At 52.5% G+C, this 17,797-nt stretch overlaps 2 protein-coding genes across 2 annotated transcripts in view; both read left to right on the top strand.

Annotated features, from left to right (window-relative positions):
* Positions 1 to 16,678, top strand: part of LOC147646552 (maestro heat-like repeat-containing protein family member 7) — a 93,469-nt gene extending 76,791 nt beyond the window's left edge. Inside the window, exon 17 of the transcript XR_015281837.1 lies at positions 16,528 to 16,678. The gene's annotated coding sequence lies outside the window, so the exon portion shown is untranslated. The remainder of the gene's footprint in view (positions 1 to 16,527) is intronic.
* LOC147646553 (maestro heat-like repeat-containing protein family member 7) lies at positions 10,568 to 16,678 on the top strand. Its single transcript, XM_086873252.1, has 16 exons — positions 10,568 to 11,193; positions 11,293 to 11,448; positions 11,718 to 11,782; positions 11,892 to 12,041; positions 12,231 to 12,379; positions 12,684 to 12,831; positions 13,081 to 13,268; positions 13,358 to 13,495; positions 13,774 to 13,888; positions 14,061 to 14,198; positions 14,412 to 14,588; positions 14,725 to 14,880; positions 15,037 to 15,138; positions 15,509 to 15,611; positions 15,892 to 15,948; positions 16,239 to 16,678. Exons 1-16 carry the CDS (start codon positions 11,070 to 11,072, stop codon positions 16,436 to 16,438), a joined length of 2,166 nt encoding a protein of 721 aa, XP_086729378.1. The 5' UTR covers positions 10,568 to 11,069; the 3' UTR covers positions 16,439 to 16,678.
* Positions 16,679 to 17,797: the final 1,119 nt, after the last annotated feature.

Genomic DNA, 17,797 nt, shown 5'->3' with positions numbered 1-17,797 from the left:
TGAAGAGGCATTAGAGAGGATGTCTAATATACCGGTGGGCTCACAGGCAATGTTAGCCCAGGCAATTAAAGAACTAGCATCAAATCAGAGTCAGGTTTTAGCAGCTCTTGCACCCCTACAAGCAGCTACAACCAACAATGGCAGGATTCCAGCCTCCCAACTCAAATGTTTTCGCTGTGGAAACCTTGGACATATTCGAAAGGAATGTACTGTACCATCTGTTTGGTGCAATCAGTGTCGCTCCAATACCCACACTGATAGTGTTTGCTGCCGGAGATCGGGAAACGGGAAGGTCAGCGCGAGAAGCCGCCGCGCCAGGACACAAATAGCAGCTGCCAGAACATCAGTGCAACTTCCCTCCAGCCTGCCACAGCAGGGAGCCTCGGCCTGGACCTGGCAGCCTCAGTGACTGTGGATTTATTGACATCTCAGCCCTACAAGATTCCCACGGGAATTATGGGACCAGTGATAATAAATGGAAAAGCTGTGGGTGCAATAGTGTTGGGACATTCATCTGCGAGTCTAATGGGACTGTTTATTTTACCTGGAGTAATTGATGTGGACTATTCTGGTGAAATATATATCATGGCATATACACTGGCACCACCAGCCAGAATTGATAAGGGACAGCGAATTGCACAACTGGTGCCAGTACCACAATATACCCATCAATTGACACCATTGAAAAATCAATTACAGGGTACAGGTGGACTTACATTGCTTACCCTGGGCTTAAACACTCGACCCAAGCGAAAAGTTGTTCCCAATTATAACGGAGAATCCCACCAATTAGAAGGACTATTGGATACTGGGACAGACTCAAGTATTGTTGCTCCACAGTATTGGCCCCAGGAATGGCCTTTGTTGTCCAGTATGGTTACTGTTACGGGGGGGGAGGCTTAACTTTGGCAAAAAGGTCTCCACAAATCCAGATTCAATTAGATGGGAAGGTCATCAATTCTGTTTTGTCAATTGTTCCATTACCAGACAAGGTTCAGTGTCTAATAGGGCGAGATATTTTGTCCCAACTTGGTGTTATTTTGACCAATGAGCACCCTTTAGAATAGAGGCCATTGTTTGGACTTTCCCACTCCCATTTAAATGGATAATTCAGGAACCAGTATGGGCTGAACAGTGGCATTTAAAAAGGGAAAGTCTGCAGCAAGCTCATCAATTAGTGCTGGAACAATATCAACAAGGACATTAAAAGTTGTCAACAAGTCCTTGGAATGCCCCTATTTTTGTAATTAAAAAGAAATCTGGAAAATATCAATTGCTGCACGACTTACGTTCACTAAATGAACAAATGGAGCCAATGGGGGCACTGCAATCTGCTTTGCCCAATCCTGCAATGTTACCAAAAGATTGGCCCTTGTTAATAATTGATTTAAAGGACTGTTTTTTCACTATCTCACTGCATGAACAGGATACTTGCAGATTTGCTTTTACCTTGCCTTCATTAAATTGAGCAGAACCAGACAAGAGATTTGAATGGACAGTTTTACCACAGGGTATCCGTAATTCTCCTACCTTGTGCCAGCTTTATGTTGATAATGCTTTGCAGCCACTACGTGTTCGATGGCCTACAACCATTATTTATCACTATATGGATGATATTCTTTTTGCTCAGTCACAACCTTTTGCAGATTAACAAGTTAAGGATATTCAAACACAACTACTTCAGAATGGACTGGTTGTTGCACCTGAGAAAATAGAGCAGTCATCCCCATGGAAATATCTCGGGGGGACTTTAACTGAGCAGTATGTTGCCCCTCAGAAACTGTCATTGAACATGTCACTTCATACTGTTCATGATGCTCAGCGATTGCTGGGGGATTTGCAATGGCTTAAACCTGTTGTGGGTATTCCTAATGAACTTTTACAACCCTTATGACCTTTGTTAAAAGGTACTGATCCTACAGCACCTATACAGGTCACCAGTGAACAACAAGAAGCTCTCAATAAAATAATGGACGGTATCCAGTCAGGTGTTGTTCGTAGGCGAGATCCAGACTTGGACATCAACCTTACTGTATGGTTTGGACCTCAACATCTCAACGGTGCCTGAATGCAACAAAAAAAGAAAACAGGGGAGATATGGGTATTAGAGTGGTTGTTACCACCACTACAACAGAGACATACCTTAATTCAAAAAATTGAAATTTTAGCAGATTTAATAAAACAAAGGTAGAAGCGATTGTGACAAATTATGGGTGCAGATCCAGCTGTAATTCAGATACCAATAAAAAAGGGCACTTTAGACTGGTATTTAATTCACAGCTCCACACTGCAAGAAGCATTGCTTGACAACAGCAGTGTGGTCAGTACTGAGGAGGTGCCTCGAATACCACTACGATGGATAGGCCAGCAGAATTGGATTGAAAAGCCCAAACGATCATTTGTGCCGTTACCAGGGGCATCAACGGTGTTCACTGATGCTGGAAAGAAATCTCGCACAGCTGCTGCTACATGGCAAGATTCAGAAGGACAATGGAATCATCATATTATTCCAGCTCAAAAGGAGGACACATTACAAACTCTGGAATTAGTCGCTGTTGTTTGGGTTTTGGTGCAGTTTAAGGGTCCTGTTAATGTGGTAACTGATTCTTTATATATTGCAGGAGTGAGTGAACGTATTGAAAAAGCAGACATAAAGGAAGTAAAAAATCCTCATTTATATGAACTGTTTTTGCAGCTTCAAAGAGCAGTAAAGTTGAGGACTGCTGCCTTTGCTATTATCCATATTCGTAGTCACAAATGGGATGTGGGTTTAGGAGAAAGAAATGCTAGGGCAAACCGATTGGTCTATAAAGATCCAAAACCAGGACTGTGGGGAGGTCCCAGCAAGGTACTCTATTGGGGACGTGGTTATCTTTGTGTGTCTACCCCCACAGGGCCTGTCTGGGTGCCGAGCCGATGGACTAAACCTGCTGATCCCAGGGATTTACCTTCAGCTGATCCAGAAAATTCTGCAGATACTTCTCGCTCTCTACCATCAACATAGAGACGGGATCTGATGAACTCTCACATGCAAATCTTGTGTACAGTACCAGAGTGTGAATGTTATCCTTTTGTATGTTACATTTGTAAGGTGTGTAAAGAAAAGTGGTGTACACATTCTAAGTGGGGTCGATCCCCAAGAGGGATTTGTACAGAGTGTTACAACTTTGAAAGAAATTTCACTGAGGTTGCATTACAGGAAGGTATACAAACAGGACAATTTGAAAAAGGATCTGATAGATGGTGGGAGATTTATGCTTTTGGGATAAACCCAGAAAATTATTGTTATCATCCGAATACCCCTTTGCCGTATATTATTGAAATAACCACAATACGCTGTCATAAAACACTGACACAGGTCAGGTGTGATATTCCAGGGGTAAAAAATAAAAATTGGGAGCAATTCTTAGAACGGCAGTCTCAAGAGAAAGGGTCTTTCCCTGAAAGTTATCCCTGCTGCCGAGAAGATGGAACACCCCGTGGTTCGAAGCAACTGAATCGACGGGCGAGGCAGAGGGGTAAAAGAAAAGGGAAGCAAGATCTCACATGGGATCCAGCCAAGATGCTGGCTGAACTGCCACAATCCTTTTAAGGTTCTTAAAGGACTACCTCTGATCAGGTTGTTATGGTGGTTTACCATGATAAAGGGAAATGAAGGGTTTTTGACATGGATGAGAGACAAAATATGTGGATAATGTGGGCCAATCAAACTGGACAGGATAATTTTTGCCTTTCAATGGCCACCCCTTCAGATCCTTTTCGAACTTGTTTAGTGGGTGCACCTTTAGAGGATTCACTCAATGCCACAATGTTTGAAAACTGGACAAAGAATTGGAAAACGCCCGAAGAAGCAAACAAAACATTATGCGAAATTCCATCAGGTAAATTCAGGATCAATATTTGTGACACAGGTTTAATCCCAGCAAATCCCATTGGTGCTCAAATTTGGTACATTGCTACAGGTTTAAATGTTACCGGGTCAGAGCCACGAGAGTTAAGACTGTTAGGCTCAACCCCTAGCAATTATTGTTTAACTTTTGTCAATTGGGCTAGGAACAATCATGCAAAAAGGTCTCATGGGCCAAATGGTACAAATGTTTCTCCACAAAATTTGCTATATTTGCAAAATAATGATGCATACTGTGGCAATTGGTCTCACAAGGTAAATTCTAGCAGTTCACCTCTACAATTACCACCTGGTATTTTTCTAATCTGTGGAGATCGTGCATGGCAAGGACTGCCAGCAAACATTTATGGAGGGCCTTGTTATTTTGGGAAATTGACATTGTTTGCACCCACTATACAGCAACTATTAGGAGCCAATAGAACCAGGTTACGAACAAAGAGAAGTGTGTTCCAATTGGGGCCAGAATGCAAGGATCAGGTTGAACTTTGGGAACGTCCTACAGTGATTGTGTCATCTATTTTTACACCTGGAGTATCTAGTGCTCAAGCCTTAACACAGTTACGACGACTAGCATGTTGGACAGGAAAACAGTTTAATATTACATCAAAGGTTTTCTCTGATTTGCTTTTGGATATGAAGAGTGTTAGGCATGCTGTATTGCAGAATAGAGCTGCTATTGATTTTTTGCTATTGGCACAGGGCCATGGCTGTGAAGACTTTGATGGGATGTGTTGCATGAATCTTTCTGACCATTCAGTGTCTATTCATGCTCGTCTCCGACAACTACAGAACAATATGAAAATATTAACCATGGAAACAAATCCATTAGAGGAATGGTTTCAATCCCTAGGTCTCACAGGATGGTTAAAATATTTGGCACAAATGGCAATTGTTGTTATATTGATCATTGTGATTGTGCAACTGTTTATTCCTTGCATACTGCAATGCTTGCAAAACATGGTAAAGAAGGCTACTTCTACAGTTTTGTTAGTACAAAAAGAAAACAGGGGAATTGTAGAGGAATGGCTAGAGAGCAAAGGTCATGTTCCCATGCAGCAGTTAGCTGGGAAAGAATGAGACAATAGAGTACAGTTGGTGTGAGATGTTGCAAGGTCAGGAAGGCCTTAGTGATAACTGTTAACTGAGAACAGGATGCTGTGATCAGAAGAATGTGAATTCAGCACAGATGAGCGATCACAGGAATGTGGAATTAGGTGGAGTTGACCTTAAATAAAAATATCCAATAATGAGCTTGCTTTTGCACTATGTATGAGCCTAATTATTGATGCTATATAAGTGGTTGCAGAGCTACCAATAAATGAGACTTGCTGATCATTCATATTGAGTGCTGCATTTCTCCCGCCGAACTCATCATTTAGGTCCAAGTTTCAAACTGCAAAATTTTTACACTCAAGACACAGTCATGAAGAACATGTATTTCAATTTCCTATTCCTTTAACTGCAGTGTAAAACATCTTAATATTGGAAAACATCCATAAAATCTCTAAAGGAAGGCAGCTAATGGATCCTTTTCACTAGCACGGGTACAAACTAAGAACTAAAATCAAAGCTGAGTTCTCTTTTTCAAAAGATCAGTTACCTCTGTCTTACTCCAGTGTTATAGAAGATTCTTCACTACACTTTTGGGGGTAATTTTTATCTTTCATATTTTTTTCGAGGTTTTTTTGTTTGCTTTTGTTGTTTTTGTTGTTTTTTTTTACAGAAAACATGTCCTAGAAAAGGCATGTCCTTTGCTCCTGGTTCCCGTGTGGAGCAGCTCCCTTCCCGCTGGCTGAGCTGCTCAGGCAGAGCCCGGCAGCTCCTGGCCCTGCAGGGCTGAGGCTTTTCCCCGTTGCTGGGCACAGACTGAGGGAGCAGCGCTGCTGAACACAGGGACACGCAGAGGGAGCAGAACAGCGGCCTTTGCCCACCTGAAGCTCCAAGGCCAAACTCTGAGCAGGCACGGCTGCAAGAGACTCGCAGGCTCCCTGTTGGCTCTGCTGCCCCACTTGTGCCCGGCCCAGCTCTGCGGGAGGCAGAGAGAGAACAAGGGGAAGCTCCCTCCCAGCCCCAGCCCAGGGACCCCTCCAGCCCCGGGCCTTGGGGCACTGTCAGCACCCGGTGCTCCAGCCACGGCTTCTGCTGGCACTGACAGCAACAACCAAACTGGGGCTGGTCCCGAGGGAGCAGCAGCAGTGCCTGCATCTGATCCCTCAGTCTGGGGCAGCCCCCTGGGGGAACACAGGGCACAGCAAGAGGGACAAAACCAGTCAAGGTCAGAGACTGGGAAGAACCAGAGCTGGGAGCAGGAACAGCTGCTTCATTGAATCCTGGAGAAAGCTCTTGGCTGGCTCAAAGCACTGAAAGGTGTGAAGGGCAGAGAGGAGGCCACACCAAACAATGCTCCTGTTTTCACATTTCCCCTCCCCGTGTCCCAGAAGGAATTGAATGAACTTATTCTTCTCTCCCAGTTGTCTCCTTCAGCTTGAGCAGCTCAGCACCAGGAGCTGAAGGAGCTGAAGCCTCAGGCCACAAGAGCTGAGCAAGAGGGGGCTTTCGGACTAAAGTAATGCTGCTAAGTAATGGACCTAGCTGAATGCAGCAGATAGAATCCTGGTATTATAGAATCCATTCTGCTGGAAATGACCTCTGAGCTCATCCAGTCCAGCCAGTCACCCAGCAGTGTCAAGCCCCCCACTAAACCTCGTTTCTGAAGTGCCAAGGTCTGCACAACAGGCCCTGAGTGAGGCCTGAACAACAGGCCCTGAGCCAAAGGTGATCTCTGAATGAACCTTCCAGCCAAAGGTTATCTGTCCATCTGCTCATTACTGAAATATCCATGGTCATGAACACTGTGATAGATGTATCCACTCATCAATGAAACATGGATTGACCTTTCTGTGTTTAGAAGCCAGACAAGGCCATGAAATCCGACATCTGGCTTTGTTTGGGGTGTATGGTCAGGGTTGACTCCCTTGGTTCCTCCTTGAGGCCTGGCCAAGCTTTGGTAGGGAACAAAGAGGAGGATGAAACCAGATGTTCCCACACCAGAAGTGCTGTCAGTTTGTTTATTCAGCACTATCAAAGCTGGGCCCTCTCTCACAGCGGGGTTGGAGCCTCACCTGTGGCTGGAGGCACCTGCAGGAATTCCCAGTGTCTGGAGTGGCTCTCCAGCCCTTGGCTGTGACAGCTTCCCCAGCTGATGGGTGGATCTGGGGATGGCAAAGTCTGAGGGGAACTGGTGCTGGATCTTTGTTAATCCCTGCAGGCAATCTTTGGCAGTGATGATTGGATTCATTGCTGAGCTGCTCCTTTTGTCATCCTTTACTGCTTGGAGCTGCAGTTAGTGACACTGATTCCTTCAGGTGGTGTTTGTGCCTTTGGTGCTGACTCTGCCCGCTGCTGAAACAAAACTGGCAAAGTCTAGCCAGATCACAACAAAATGTCACTTTTAAAATGTAAATGTAAGGAATCAGTCCCATCTGTAATTCTCAGAAGGGAAGCTCTCCCCAGAGTTCGCTGGCTCTGGAGTGGGGCTGAGGTCGGAGCACCGTGCGAGCAGTGGGGCAGTCGGTTAAAAGAGGCTGAACCGCTGGATGTCTTAAAATGCATCCAAACATTGCACAAGGAAAAAGGAAAAGAACTCATGGGTTTGGGAAGATGAGGATGGATTTTGTTAACAGCACCAACAGAAGGAACAATTGTTTTCGGAATGCTCCCACGTGGAGTGACAGAAGAAGGTTTTAGTCTTTAGCTCAGGTTTGTTTGTCCAAGTAAAATAATAATAACAATAACAATAATAATAGTAATAACAACATAACAATACATATTTATATATATAACTAAAAATCGATAATGTGAAATAATGCTGACAATTCCAATTTGTTACCTTTGGCTGCTCACTGTAACACTAAAATACCCTACAAAAAAGGACTAGCAAAGACCCAAATGTCAATGGCAAACTTTGTGAATTGTATACAAGGAATAAAGGAGGAAGGGATAAAACTGGCAATTTTTATAGGGTTTGGTGATGCTGTGATGTGGAATGCTTTGTCTGTTCCTGTGAAAAACACAGTGATTAAGACTGCTGCGTTTTTCATGTACCACACGATCTACAAGCTACAGGATTGGTTGAACAATTGTTAAAAGAGCAGTTGATAAAATGGGGAGATGGGAACCTGTCCCGGTGGAGAACCCATATCCCAGATGGGCTCCATGCCCTTAACAATGGGCCCACTGGGAAATGGAAACCCCTGGGTGTGCACGGCTGCACCCAATTTGCAAACACAGCCATGGACAGTGAGACTTGGACTGCCTGGGAAATTGTTCTGGCTGTGATGGCCCCTGCCAGGGCCAGCCCAGAGGCTGCAGGGCTGGACCTTCATGCACTGGAATTCATTAGGAGAAATCAGAAGCAAATGACAGTTTACAATATAGGAATAAGAATTCAGATTCCTCCAGGACACTTTGGTTTGATAACTGCTCACTGGAGCTTGGCCTTGCAAAGGGCTCATGTCACGGGAGGAGGAATTGATGCAGATTATCAAGGAGAAATTGAAGTAAGTCTGTTAAACAATAGTGAACAAGATTTGATTGTTCAACCCCATGACAAGGTAGAAGAAATATTGATATCGCAATTGAAAAAATAATTGTGAAGAAAGAATATCCACTTCAAATTGCCTCCATTTGTGGATAAAAAGAGTTTGGACCCAGCAGTCCTAATAAAGGAGCCAGAGTGTGGGTCCAGGGGCCAAATGGCCCTCCCGAGCCAGCTGAAGGAACACCTCTGGGCAAAGACAACACTGTTGGAATCCTGAGACCTGGGCAGGAACAATGGGAATATGTCCCTGCAGCCAAGTGTTCTCTGCCAGAACAAGTCGATGGGATGGGATATTGTTTTACAGACCCTGCCAGACCAAATCTCCCTGTTTGCCCCAACGGCCCCTTTGGAAAATGCTCAGATCTACAGGGCTCCATGTGAAGGCTGATGTGACCCTGAGGGACTTCCACACCAATTCCAGCCAGGAGCCTGGCTGTCCCTCAGGGACTGGGACCCGGCACCTCTCCAGCCAAAGGGAAAAGGACCCCAGCAAGCCTTGTTAGCCACAGACAGCGCGGTAAAGCTGAACAGCAAAGGACCTTGGGGACATTATTCTGGAATTCAAAAGGTGCCAGCTCCATGGACAACAGAATTATTGTTCCTAACGTGAATGAGAGTGAGGAAAAAGAATGAGTAAGCTTGTGATGGTAAAGCACAGAAATCCTTTCACATTGTGGCCTCCAGCTAGAACAGGGCTTGGTTTCTCCTGAAGGGAAATCTCAGTCAATCCTGTAAAACTGATAATTGCATTCCTGTGTTCCACAGCACAGTTTTCTCTGAGTGTCCCTGCACTGGATCCGTTACAAGTCAGAGCCCATTGACAGAGTTTTGGCCACCCCACAGGGTGAGCCCTCCGAGGGAACCCCATTCCTCCCAACCTGAGCTGAGAACATACCCAGCAATTAGTTACATTGAGTATTTTGGCTACTTTGATCTTTAAATTTTCAAAATAATTTTGATGACTAATGCCTTGATTGAACTTCAGAGGTGTTTCTGGCAAACAAAGATCCTGTCTGACTCTCAAGATACAACTTACAGGTGTTGGGGGTTAGGTGTCCTTTATTTTCTATTTAGTTCTGGCTTGCCTGTGGAATTTTTACTCATGACTTGCAGGGAAAACTTAACTGCGGGTACTTGGTGGGTGCTTGAGGAAAGATAAAGAGTTTGGCTGGGCCCAGGGCGGGAAGGGGGCAGGAAAAGGGGAGGGTGGGGACAGTTTGGTGGCTTCTTAAGCTTCGGAGAAGAACACTTTGGGTGCAGAGCTGTTGTGGTGGGGAGAAGGGAATTTCGCCATCACCCAGATGGAGCTGCTGCTTCTTCTCCTTCTTCCCTCTTCATTGGTGGCCTCGCACCCCCTGTCCTGCCGGGACGTGTGGCAGTGCCAGCCACCGCCACGGAGCTGCTGATCCACCTCAGCCACTGGCCCGGGATCTCAGCTCATCCCTGCTGTTCCAGCTGAGTGTTCCTCAGAGCCCTGCAGGAGCACCAGCACTGACTGCCAAGCCGAGGGGGTTTGTGAAACAAAGCCTCTCCTCCATCCTTTCCCGTCTCAGCCCAGAAAGCTGTCACGGGGTCCCTGGTTCTGTTTTCTTGCTAACGCTGTAGTTATTGTTGTTTGTTTGCCTGGTTATAAATATTAGTAAAGAACTGTTATTCCTATCCCCAGATCGCTGCCTGAGAGCCCCTTGATTTCAGGATTATCATAATTCGGAGGGGGGGGTCTACATTTTTCATTCCAAGGGAGGCTCCTGCCCTCCCTAGCAGACACCTGTCTCTCAACACCGAGACATTTCCATGAGAAAATTTTACAAAGTTTTCAATAAAATTCCTATTGATAAATTTGCCTCCATTTCATTGCTAACAAGCTGTTCCTAAAGATCCCGTCAGGCTGTCTTAGACACTTTGGGCAAGGGATTCCTTCCAAGCTGGGCCACTTGGGGGGGGATGGGGGCGGCCCCAGGGCGGAGGGCAGGGTGTGCAAGGGCCCTTTGTGACACGCTGCAGCACGGTCACCGTGGGATGGTGGCAACGGGAGCAGATGTCAAAGGCCCCTTTGTGACACGTGCTGACATAGGAGCTGGCGGTGACAGGGCCACGCCACAGTGCTCGGTGCACGCGACAGGTCAGGACGCGCCAGAGCGGTGCTGTGAGGAGCCCCCGCACAGCGCACTCCTTTGTGTCGGACCTGGAGCTTTTCTGAAGCACTATTCCTACAGGTGACCTCGAGGCCAGACCACAGGTCTTGCTGACCTGTGGCCTTGCTGAGCCTTCCTTCTTAAGGTTCTCTTGAGGGCAGACCGTGGGACTTGGTGACCCGGAGCTTTTCCGACGTGTCGCCCATCCCTGCAGTCTCTGCCCTTGAGACCAGACCACAATCCCTGTCGAGGAGCCTCCTGTCCTTCTGGCAGGAGCCCTCAAGACCCAAGTGCAGGACTCGCTGTCTTGCAATCTTGCCAGGACTTGAGTCTTGCAGGTGCCTTCCAGGCACGACTGCAGGACTTGCTGACTCTGAGCTTTTCTGAGCCATCTCTCCTGCAAGTAGCCAGAAATCCAGTCACTGCCATGGAGCAGCGACCCCCAAGAGTGCCCAAGTTGGCCTGGCTTGAGGAGGAGGAAGAAGAAGGCTCTGGAGCTGTCCTGGCACAGGAGTCTGAAGAGGTGCAGGACTTCCAGGCACCACAGGAGGGTGAGTTGCAGAGCTCGGCCTTAGGGCTAGTGCCTGTTGCCAGCTTGGCCCCATCCCATTCCATGCCATGCCATCCCCTGGTGCTGTTCCTATGGAAAGGATTGGAGAGTCTGGAAGAAGATACGGAGCAGCGACCCCCAAGAGTGCCCAAGCTGGCCTGGGTGGAGGAGGAAGAGGAAGAAGAGGAAGAAGGCCCTGGAGCTGCCCCAGCACCAGAGACCGAAGAGGTGCAGCAGTTGCAGCCACTGGAGGAGGGTGAGTGGCAGAGCTGGGCCACAGGGCTGGTGCCTGCGGCCATCTTGGCCCCATCCCATCCCATTGCATCCCATCTCATCCCATCCCACACTGTCCTGTGGACACACACCCATGGACAGCACAAAAAAGGGGCTGGGGCTGCCCCCGCAGCAGTGGCCGTGCTGCATCCCCTGGGGCATCCCGGGACTGTCCCTGCCTGGGGAACGCAGGGCTGGGCTGTGCTCTCCGGCCTCTCCTGCAGCCCCTCAGCTCTGGCTGCTCTTTGCCAGATGCAGCCATGGACGGCACACAAGAGCAGGACACCGCCCGTGGCCGCTTCCGCAGAGCAGCGCAGGTACCTGCAGCCATCCCCACCTGGGCTGGGCCTGCTGGCACTGCTCAGCCCAGCACCGCACTTGGAGCACTCCATGCAACTTCCCTGCCTTCCTGCCCTTCTCCTACAGTTTCTTTACCAATACATCAAGAGAATTGGCAAGGAAGACACCAGACCTATGGAGACTGAGGTCAAGACATCCTCAGAGGTCTTGGCAGAACAGAGCAGCGCTGCCCAGCTGGATCTGCTTGTAGAGACGGCTCTTTTCAATCCAGAGCAAGTAAGCAGCCTGTGGCCAGCCTTTGATCCTCCAGCAATTGCTTGGCTTTCCCAAGCCACGCCTGTTGCTCACTTGAAGCTTTTGAGGCCATGGCAGTAAGCTAAAAGAGAAGCACTTGTCTGGGGAAGAAGCTGGGCACATTGCTGACTCCCTCTGCTAGCATTCCAAGTCTCCCTGTGCCTTCTCCAGGTGCCCGGCGTGGTGAGGTACATCCACCAGTGGCTCATGGCCAATGAGGCTGCTGAGCACAGGATGGACTGGGCCCTGATGCAAGTGGCCGAGGCAGAGCCCGATGATGTGGCCATCACTCTCCTGCGGGTGGCCCCAACGTGTGACAGGTATGGGGCCCAGCTGCCCCGAGGCCTCAGGGCTCCCCAGCCCATCACCCTGTACAGCCCGGCCCAGGGCTGTGAGCAACACAGACTTCCAGGGCCCTCTGGCTGCTCCCTTTGCCAGCCCTGCTACAAAGTCGGCCCCCGAGCCTGCTGCCGTGCTGCCAGCCTGCCCCTCAGGGGCCTGTCCCCACAGGGCTGGGCTGCCTGGCTGCTGCTGCCGCTCAGGGGCAGTGGGCACAGGCAGAACTGGCGGCCAGCTCAGCTCCCCGCTGCTGCCCAGCCCACGGTGCTGTGTCTGACCCCGCAGAGCTGCTATGGCCATGTGGACGACCATCTTGCTCTCGCCCTGGATTTCAGAGGAAGTGACACCGCTCCTCATCAATGTGGTGGGGAGCTGGCCGCAGAAAAACCTGGGCACCTCTGATGGGGACAAGACGGCTGTCTTTTCCCTGACTGTGAGTTTCTGGAGCTGGCCTTTGCTCACCGCAAGGCCAGCCGCCTCTCCAGCAGCTCTGTTGCCTCCTTCCCCCACTGCATCTCCCTGCTTCAGGCACTGGCCACAAACCTGGCCTAGGGGCAGCTTCAGGGCCACCAGGCCCGCTGCTCCCCCTGTGTCTGCCCCGGCCTCTCCCTGCCACGCTCAGGCCCTGCCACACGGACGCCCCGGCACTGAGCGCTGTCTCGGGCTGCTTTGTCCTCTGCAGGCAACTCTGGTGATGTGGAAGATCCTCCAGGGGCCCTGTTGCCCACAGATCCTCACAGTCTATTTCCCCCGCCTCTTTGTGCATCTCCTCTTCCAAACATACTTCAGTACTTTGTATATGACAGAGGACGTCCATACCTTCTGGAAGGAATGCCAGGAGCAACACGGCCTCTCCACCAGCCCCAACAGGTGCTCCATGCCACTCCTCCTGTCCCTGCCACTTCCCCAGCCTCAGAGCCAGCGCTCCCAGGATCACCTGGGCTTTCCTGTGCACACAGGTTTGCAGTGCAGACCCTGAAGGCCCTGCTCTGCAGTCTCCACTTGGAGCATGTGGTGGTGGCAATGGAACGCAAGCGTGGCTGGGACACGCTGCTCTGTGCTGACACCCACCACTATGCCGTGGGTCTGCTGGCCAGGTGAGCCCCCCTTCTCCCCACTGCCTCTGGCATTTGTGCCCCCTGCCCGGGATGCCCCCCACAGTCCCCGTGGCCATGGGCCTGAGGGCCTCGTCAGAGAGGGATGGCCAAGGAGACTGCAAAAGGCTGCGAGAGGAACCTGTCCTGGAGCAGCCACATCTCAAGGGCCCAAATCGCCTCACAGGGTGCTGGGGCAATAGGACAACTGTGTCCATCAGTCCTGGGAGAGGTTTCTCGCACCCTTGCTGAGACTCTTTCTGCCATTTTCCGCCTTCCAGGGTAATGCGCCGTGCATCCATCCACTTGTGCAAAAGCATCTTAAGCTACCTGCTTGAGGTGCTCAGCAAACCGTTGCCACTCTGGGATGTCTCTGCCATGGCATTCCTTGTGGAGGTGAGCCTGATGGCCAGCACTACCTCGCTCAGCTCCCTGCCAGCCCTGTCCCCTGGCATAGCCACAGCTGCCTGGGACGGCACCTGCGCCCTGTGCTGCTGCCTGGGCCCAGCCCTGCGCACTTCCAGGCTCCTGCCGGCCGGCTCCCCTCTCACTGCCCTGTGCCTTTCAGCTCCTAGATTGCCTGGACTTGAGTGACTGTGGTGACAGCCTAATGGAGATCTTGTATAAGTACCTGTGGTACAACTCCAGAGAGATGCATCACCAGGTTCTCAGGGCTCTCCTCCTGCTAAAGGACCATCCCTCCATGGTGAGAAGGGGGCAGCAGCTGAAGCCGTGTGGGCAGCATGAGGCTGGGCAATGCTGTCACTTGGCCTTGGCTGGCCTTTGCCTTGGGCGCTGAGGCAGCTCCTCGCAGCTCTCCTGCCTCCTGCTTCAGCTGCCCGAGTGCTTTGGGACAGCCCTTTGGCCTCTGGGCCCTGCGGCAGCTGCCCGGGTTTTCACACACTTGTGTTCTGCACAGGCCGAAAGAATTCAGAGCCTGACAGGAAGATTAGTGCACCTCCTGTGGGACTTGGACAGTGACGTGGCCAGGATGAGCACTGCTCTTCTGAGCCATATTTTCCTGAAAGAAGACACCCCAATATCCTGGCGCAGGGCCCTGCAGCTGGCTGAGCCGCTCCTGAAACTCCTGGACAATGTAAGGCTCTGTGCCCCAGCCACAGCCACTGCCTGCTGCCCGGACACTTTGTGCCCTGTGCATTTGCAGACCTGTGCCGATGTGGGCCATAAGAAGCCAATGATAAGGTCATTTTTCCTTCCTTCCTTTCATACAGCCTGATAGCCACGTGCAGCTGCTCTCCATGTCTCTCCTTCAAAGAGTGATGTCTTCGGCAGAAGAAGAAGGAAGAAAGCCCCTGAAGGAACGAGTGTACCAGAGCCTGCTCCCACTCTTTTTCCACTGCCAAGACGAGAATCGGCATGTGGCAGAGGTGAGGACTCCTGGGCTGCTGCTGCGCCTTGGCAGGGGGCTCAGCTGCCTCCTGCCCTGACGCAGGCTTGCAGGCTGCAGCCTCCTCCAGCCCTTGGCACTGGGACACTCCTGTGCCCTGGCTTGTGGGGCCATTTGCGGCTCTGCTGCTCCCCAGGCCTCTCGGACAACGCTCCTTCGCGCGGCTGACTTCCTGAAGAGGCCAGACCTGGAGAAAGCTGTCAGGAAGGAGAAGCTGTGGAAGTTTGCCAAGCTCGTGGTAAGGACAGCCTGGAAGTCCCAGCCTCAAGCTACAGAAGCCCCCTGGCCCCGGTGGTCGGTGTGTGGGGCTGGCAGCTGTGCCCCTGCCCACTGCTGCAGCCGGGGGCCGCACGGCTTCTTCTCCAGCCGCCTGTGGCCCCGAACCGGGTGCCGATGGAGCCCCAGCCCAGCGGGGCTGCGGGCCGGGCCGGCACAGCGGCTCCCCGGGCAGCAGCCGGCCCTCTGCCCCCTCCAGAGCCCGGCGCCAGCAGCTGCTGGCCGGGCCTCAGGGCTGGCCGGGCACGGGAGGCCGGGACTGGCCGCAGGCAGCAGCGCCCGGCCGAGGGGCAGAGCCCGCGCCAACCCTTCCCTCCTGCCGCTCTCTCCAGTTGGCAGACCACAGGATCCCCTTGGCCGAGCACCTGCGCCGGGCCCTGCAGTACCTGCAGGACCCACAGGAGACCCTGCGAGCGGCGGCCATCAGGGTCATCGGTGAGTCCCGAGCCCGGGCTCCCTCCCCGCCCCGCCGCAGCTCGGCCCCAGCCCCGGCTGCTGCCCCGGCAGCGGCACCCGGGCCCGGCGCCCTGGAGCCCCGGCTGCCCTCGGGGCTGCTGCTGCCGGCCTCTGGCAGCCGTGCCCTTGGGCTGAGTCAGGGTGCGGCAAGGGCCCGGGCTGAGCCCTGCCGGGGCAAGAGGCCCTGTGGCCACAGGGCTGGCAGCGCCGCTGGCAGGGAGCTGTGCTGCTGGGACCCTGACAGGCTCTGTGTTCTCAGGGATGGCCGGGGAGCAGCTGAGGGGGCAGCACGCAGAGCTCCAGGTGTTGTGCAGAGGTGAGCCAGGGCAGCGGGCTGACAGTGTTGGCTGTCGGGGGCAGCTGCAAGCCCTGGCCAGGCTGTGGAGGGCTCTGCTCCCTGTGCCGATGAGGGGCGGCGTGGGCATAGCACAGTGAGATTTCAGGGCCACGTGGGGCATTTGTGGCCAGCAGCTTCGGGCTGACCCCCTTGGTCCCTGCTCCCTCCTGGCCAAGGCAAGAGCCGGCTGGCATGGCCCTGGCAGGGGGCTCTCGCTGGGCCCCCGCAGCTCTGGGGTCTGAGCGTGGCTCTGTTCGTCTCTCTTGCAGCCCTCGAACGCCTGACGGAGGACAGAAGCGGTGCCGTGTCAGACCTGGCACTTGAAACACTGTATGTCCTCCGGGCCATCCAGAGTGCCCGATATTCCATCCTGCAGAGGGTGCACGATCAATTCCTCAGGGCATGGAGGACACGGCCTCGTCTGTCGGGCCTGGGCTGGCTGCGCTGCTGGAGATGTGCTCAGCACTGATCTGGGACGTTCTGTTTGCTGGGGCCACCTGGGCCAGCCGGGAGTTTTTATTTCATAAGGATTGTTTTCTTCTATTTTTTTCTTTTTAGTATGTAAATAATATAGGATATGTTAGGGCTGAGAGGCTCTATCTTCTGGGGCCACATGGGCCATCTGTTATTTTTTTTTTCATAGAGATTATTCTTTTCTTCGTTTCGTTTCCATCTAGTATGTAAATAATATAGGATATGTTATAAACCACAAGAGTCCCAAGACCTTTCTTTTGCTGCCCAGGTTGTGTGGGGCATAGGGGAAGAGAGGGAAAAGGGTTCTTGTGCTCAGCAACCTGCCGGGGCATGCGGTGGTGCAGGGGAAATGGCCAGAAGCCCCTTGGCCATTGGTGGTTGTGCTGAAGCGACAAGCCCTGTGGCAGGCAGGAAGCGCCATCTGTGTCCTGCTGCCCGTGTGTTGCTGCCGTGATGGCTGAGGAGCTGCTGGAGCTCCTGTGGGGCTGCGGCGCTGCTGCCGGGCCAGGCTGGGGGAGCCCCTGAGGGCACGGGGTGCTGGGAGGCCGTGAAGGGATGAGGGGCTGCGGAGGCCCAGACGGGACAAGGCAGTGGGAAGGCACGAGGGGGATGTGTGAGGGAGTGGGTGGCAGGAGGTTCCAAGGGGACAGAAGGCCCTGGAGGAGCCGGGGTGGTGGGAAGCACTGAGGAATTGGGTGTCAGAGGCCATAAGCAGCCCCTGGGCAGCCGCCTGGTCCCTGACACCCGGCTGCTCCGGTGCTTCCCCAAAATGTCCCCCAGGCCTGCAGCAGAATGCCTGGAGGCTGGGACATCACCCCAGCGGGAGGGTGGGGACAGCCCGAGGTGCCCAGGCTGGGCTGGCTGGGGACATGGAGGGCAGGGGGTGCTGCCAGGCCACGGCCACTGGGTGCCTCCAGGAAGGGGCAGTGGGCAGAGGCAGGGCTGGCGGCCAGCCCGGGCCCTCGCGGCTGCCCAGGCCACGCTGCTGTGACCGAGGCCCCCCTGACACAGAGCTCGGGGTCCGCAGAGCTGCTGCCACCATGGGGAGGGTGGCGATGTCTCCTCCAGCAGGGCTGCCCAGTGGCTGCTGCCCAAGCGGCTCTGGATCCCACAGAAACAGCAGCAGAGTGTGCCCAGGAACAGCAGCAGCCCCAACGTCGGCACCTGCGCACTGAGGCGTCCGCAGCAGCTGGGTGCCAAACAGGGGGAGGCTGTGGGCACAATTGCCTTTGCTTTGGCAAAAGGCTTCAGCAGAGTTGGCCACAATGGCTTTCTCTTCACTTGCAGCCTTACAACAACGCTTGCCAGCTTCAGCTGCAGCCTGTGCCCGTGACTGACTTGGATGGCCGTGCTT

This window comes from Cyanistes caeruleus, unplaced genomic scaffold, assembly GCF_971803275.1.
Source record: "Cyanistes caeruleus unplaced genomic scaffold, bCyaCae1.hap1.1 HAP1_SCAFFOLD_91, whole genome shotgun sequence".
In the NCBI taxonomy this organism is placed as follows: domain Eukaryota; kingdom Metazoa; phylum Chordata; class Aves; order Passeriformes; family Paridae; genus Cyanistes; species Cyanistes caeruleus.
The sequence above is the reverse complement of the archived record's forward strand: the minus strand, read 5'-3'. Positions and strand labels throughout refer to the sequence as shown.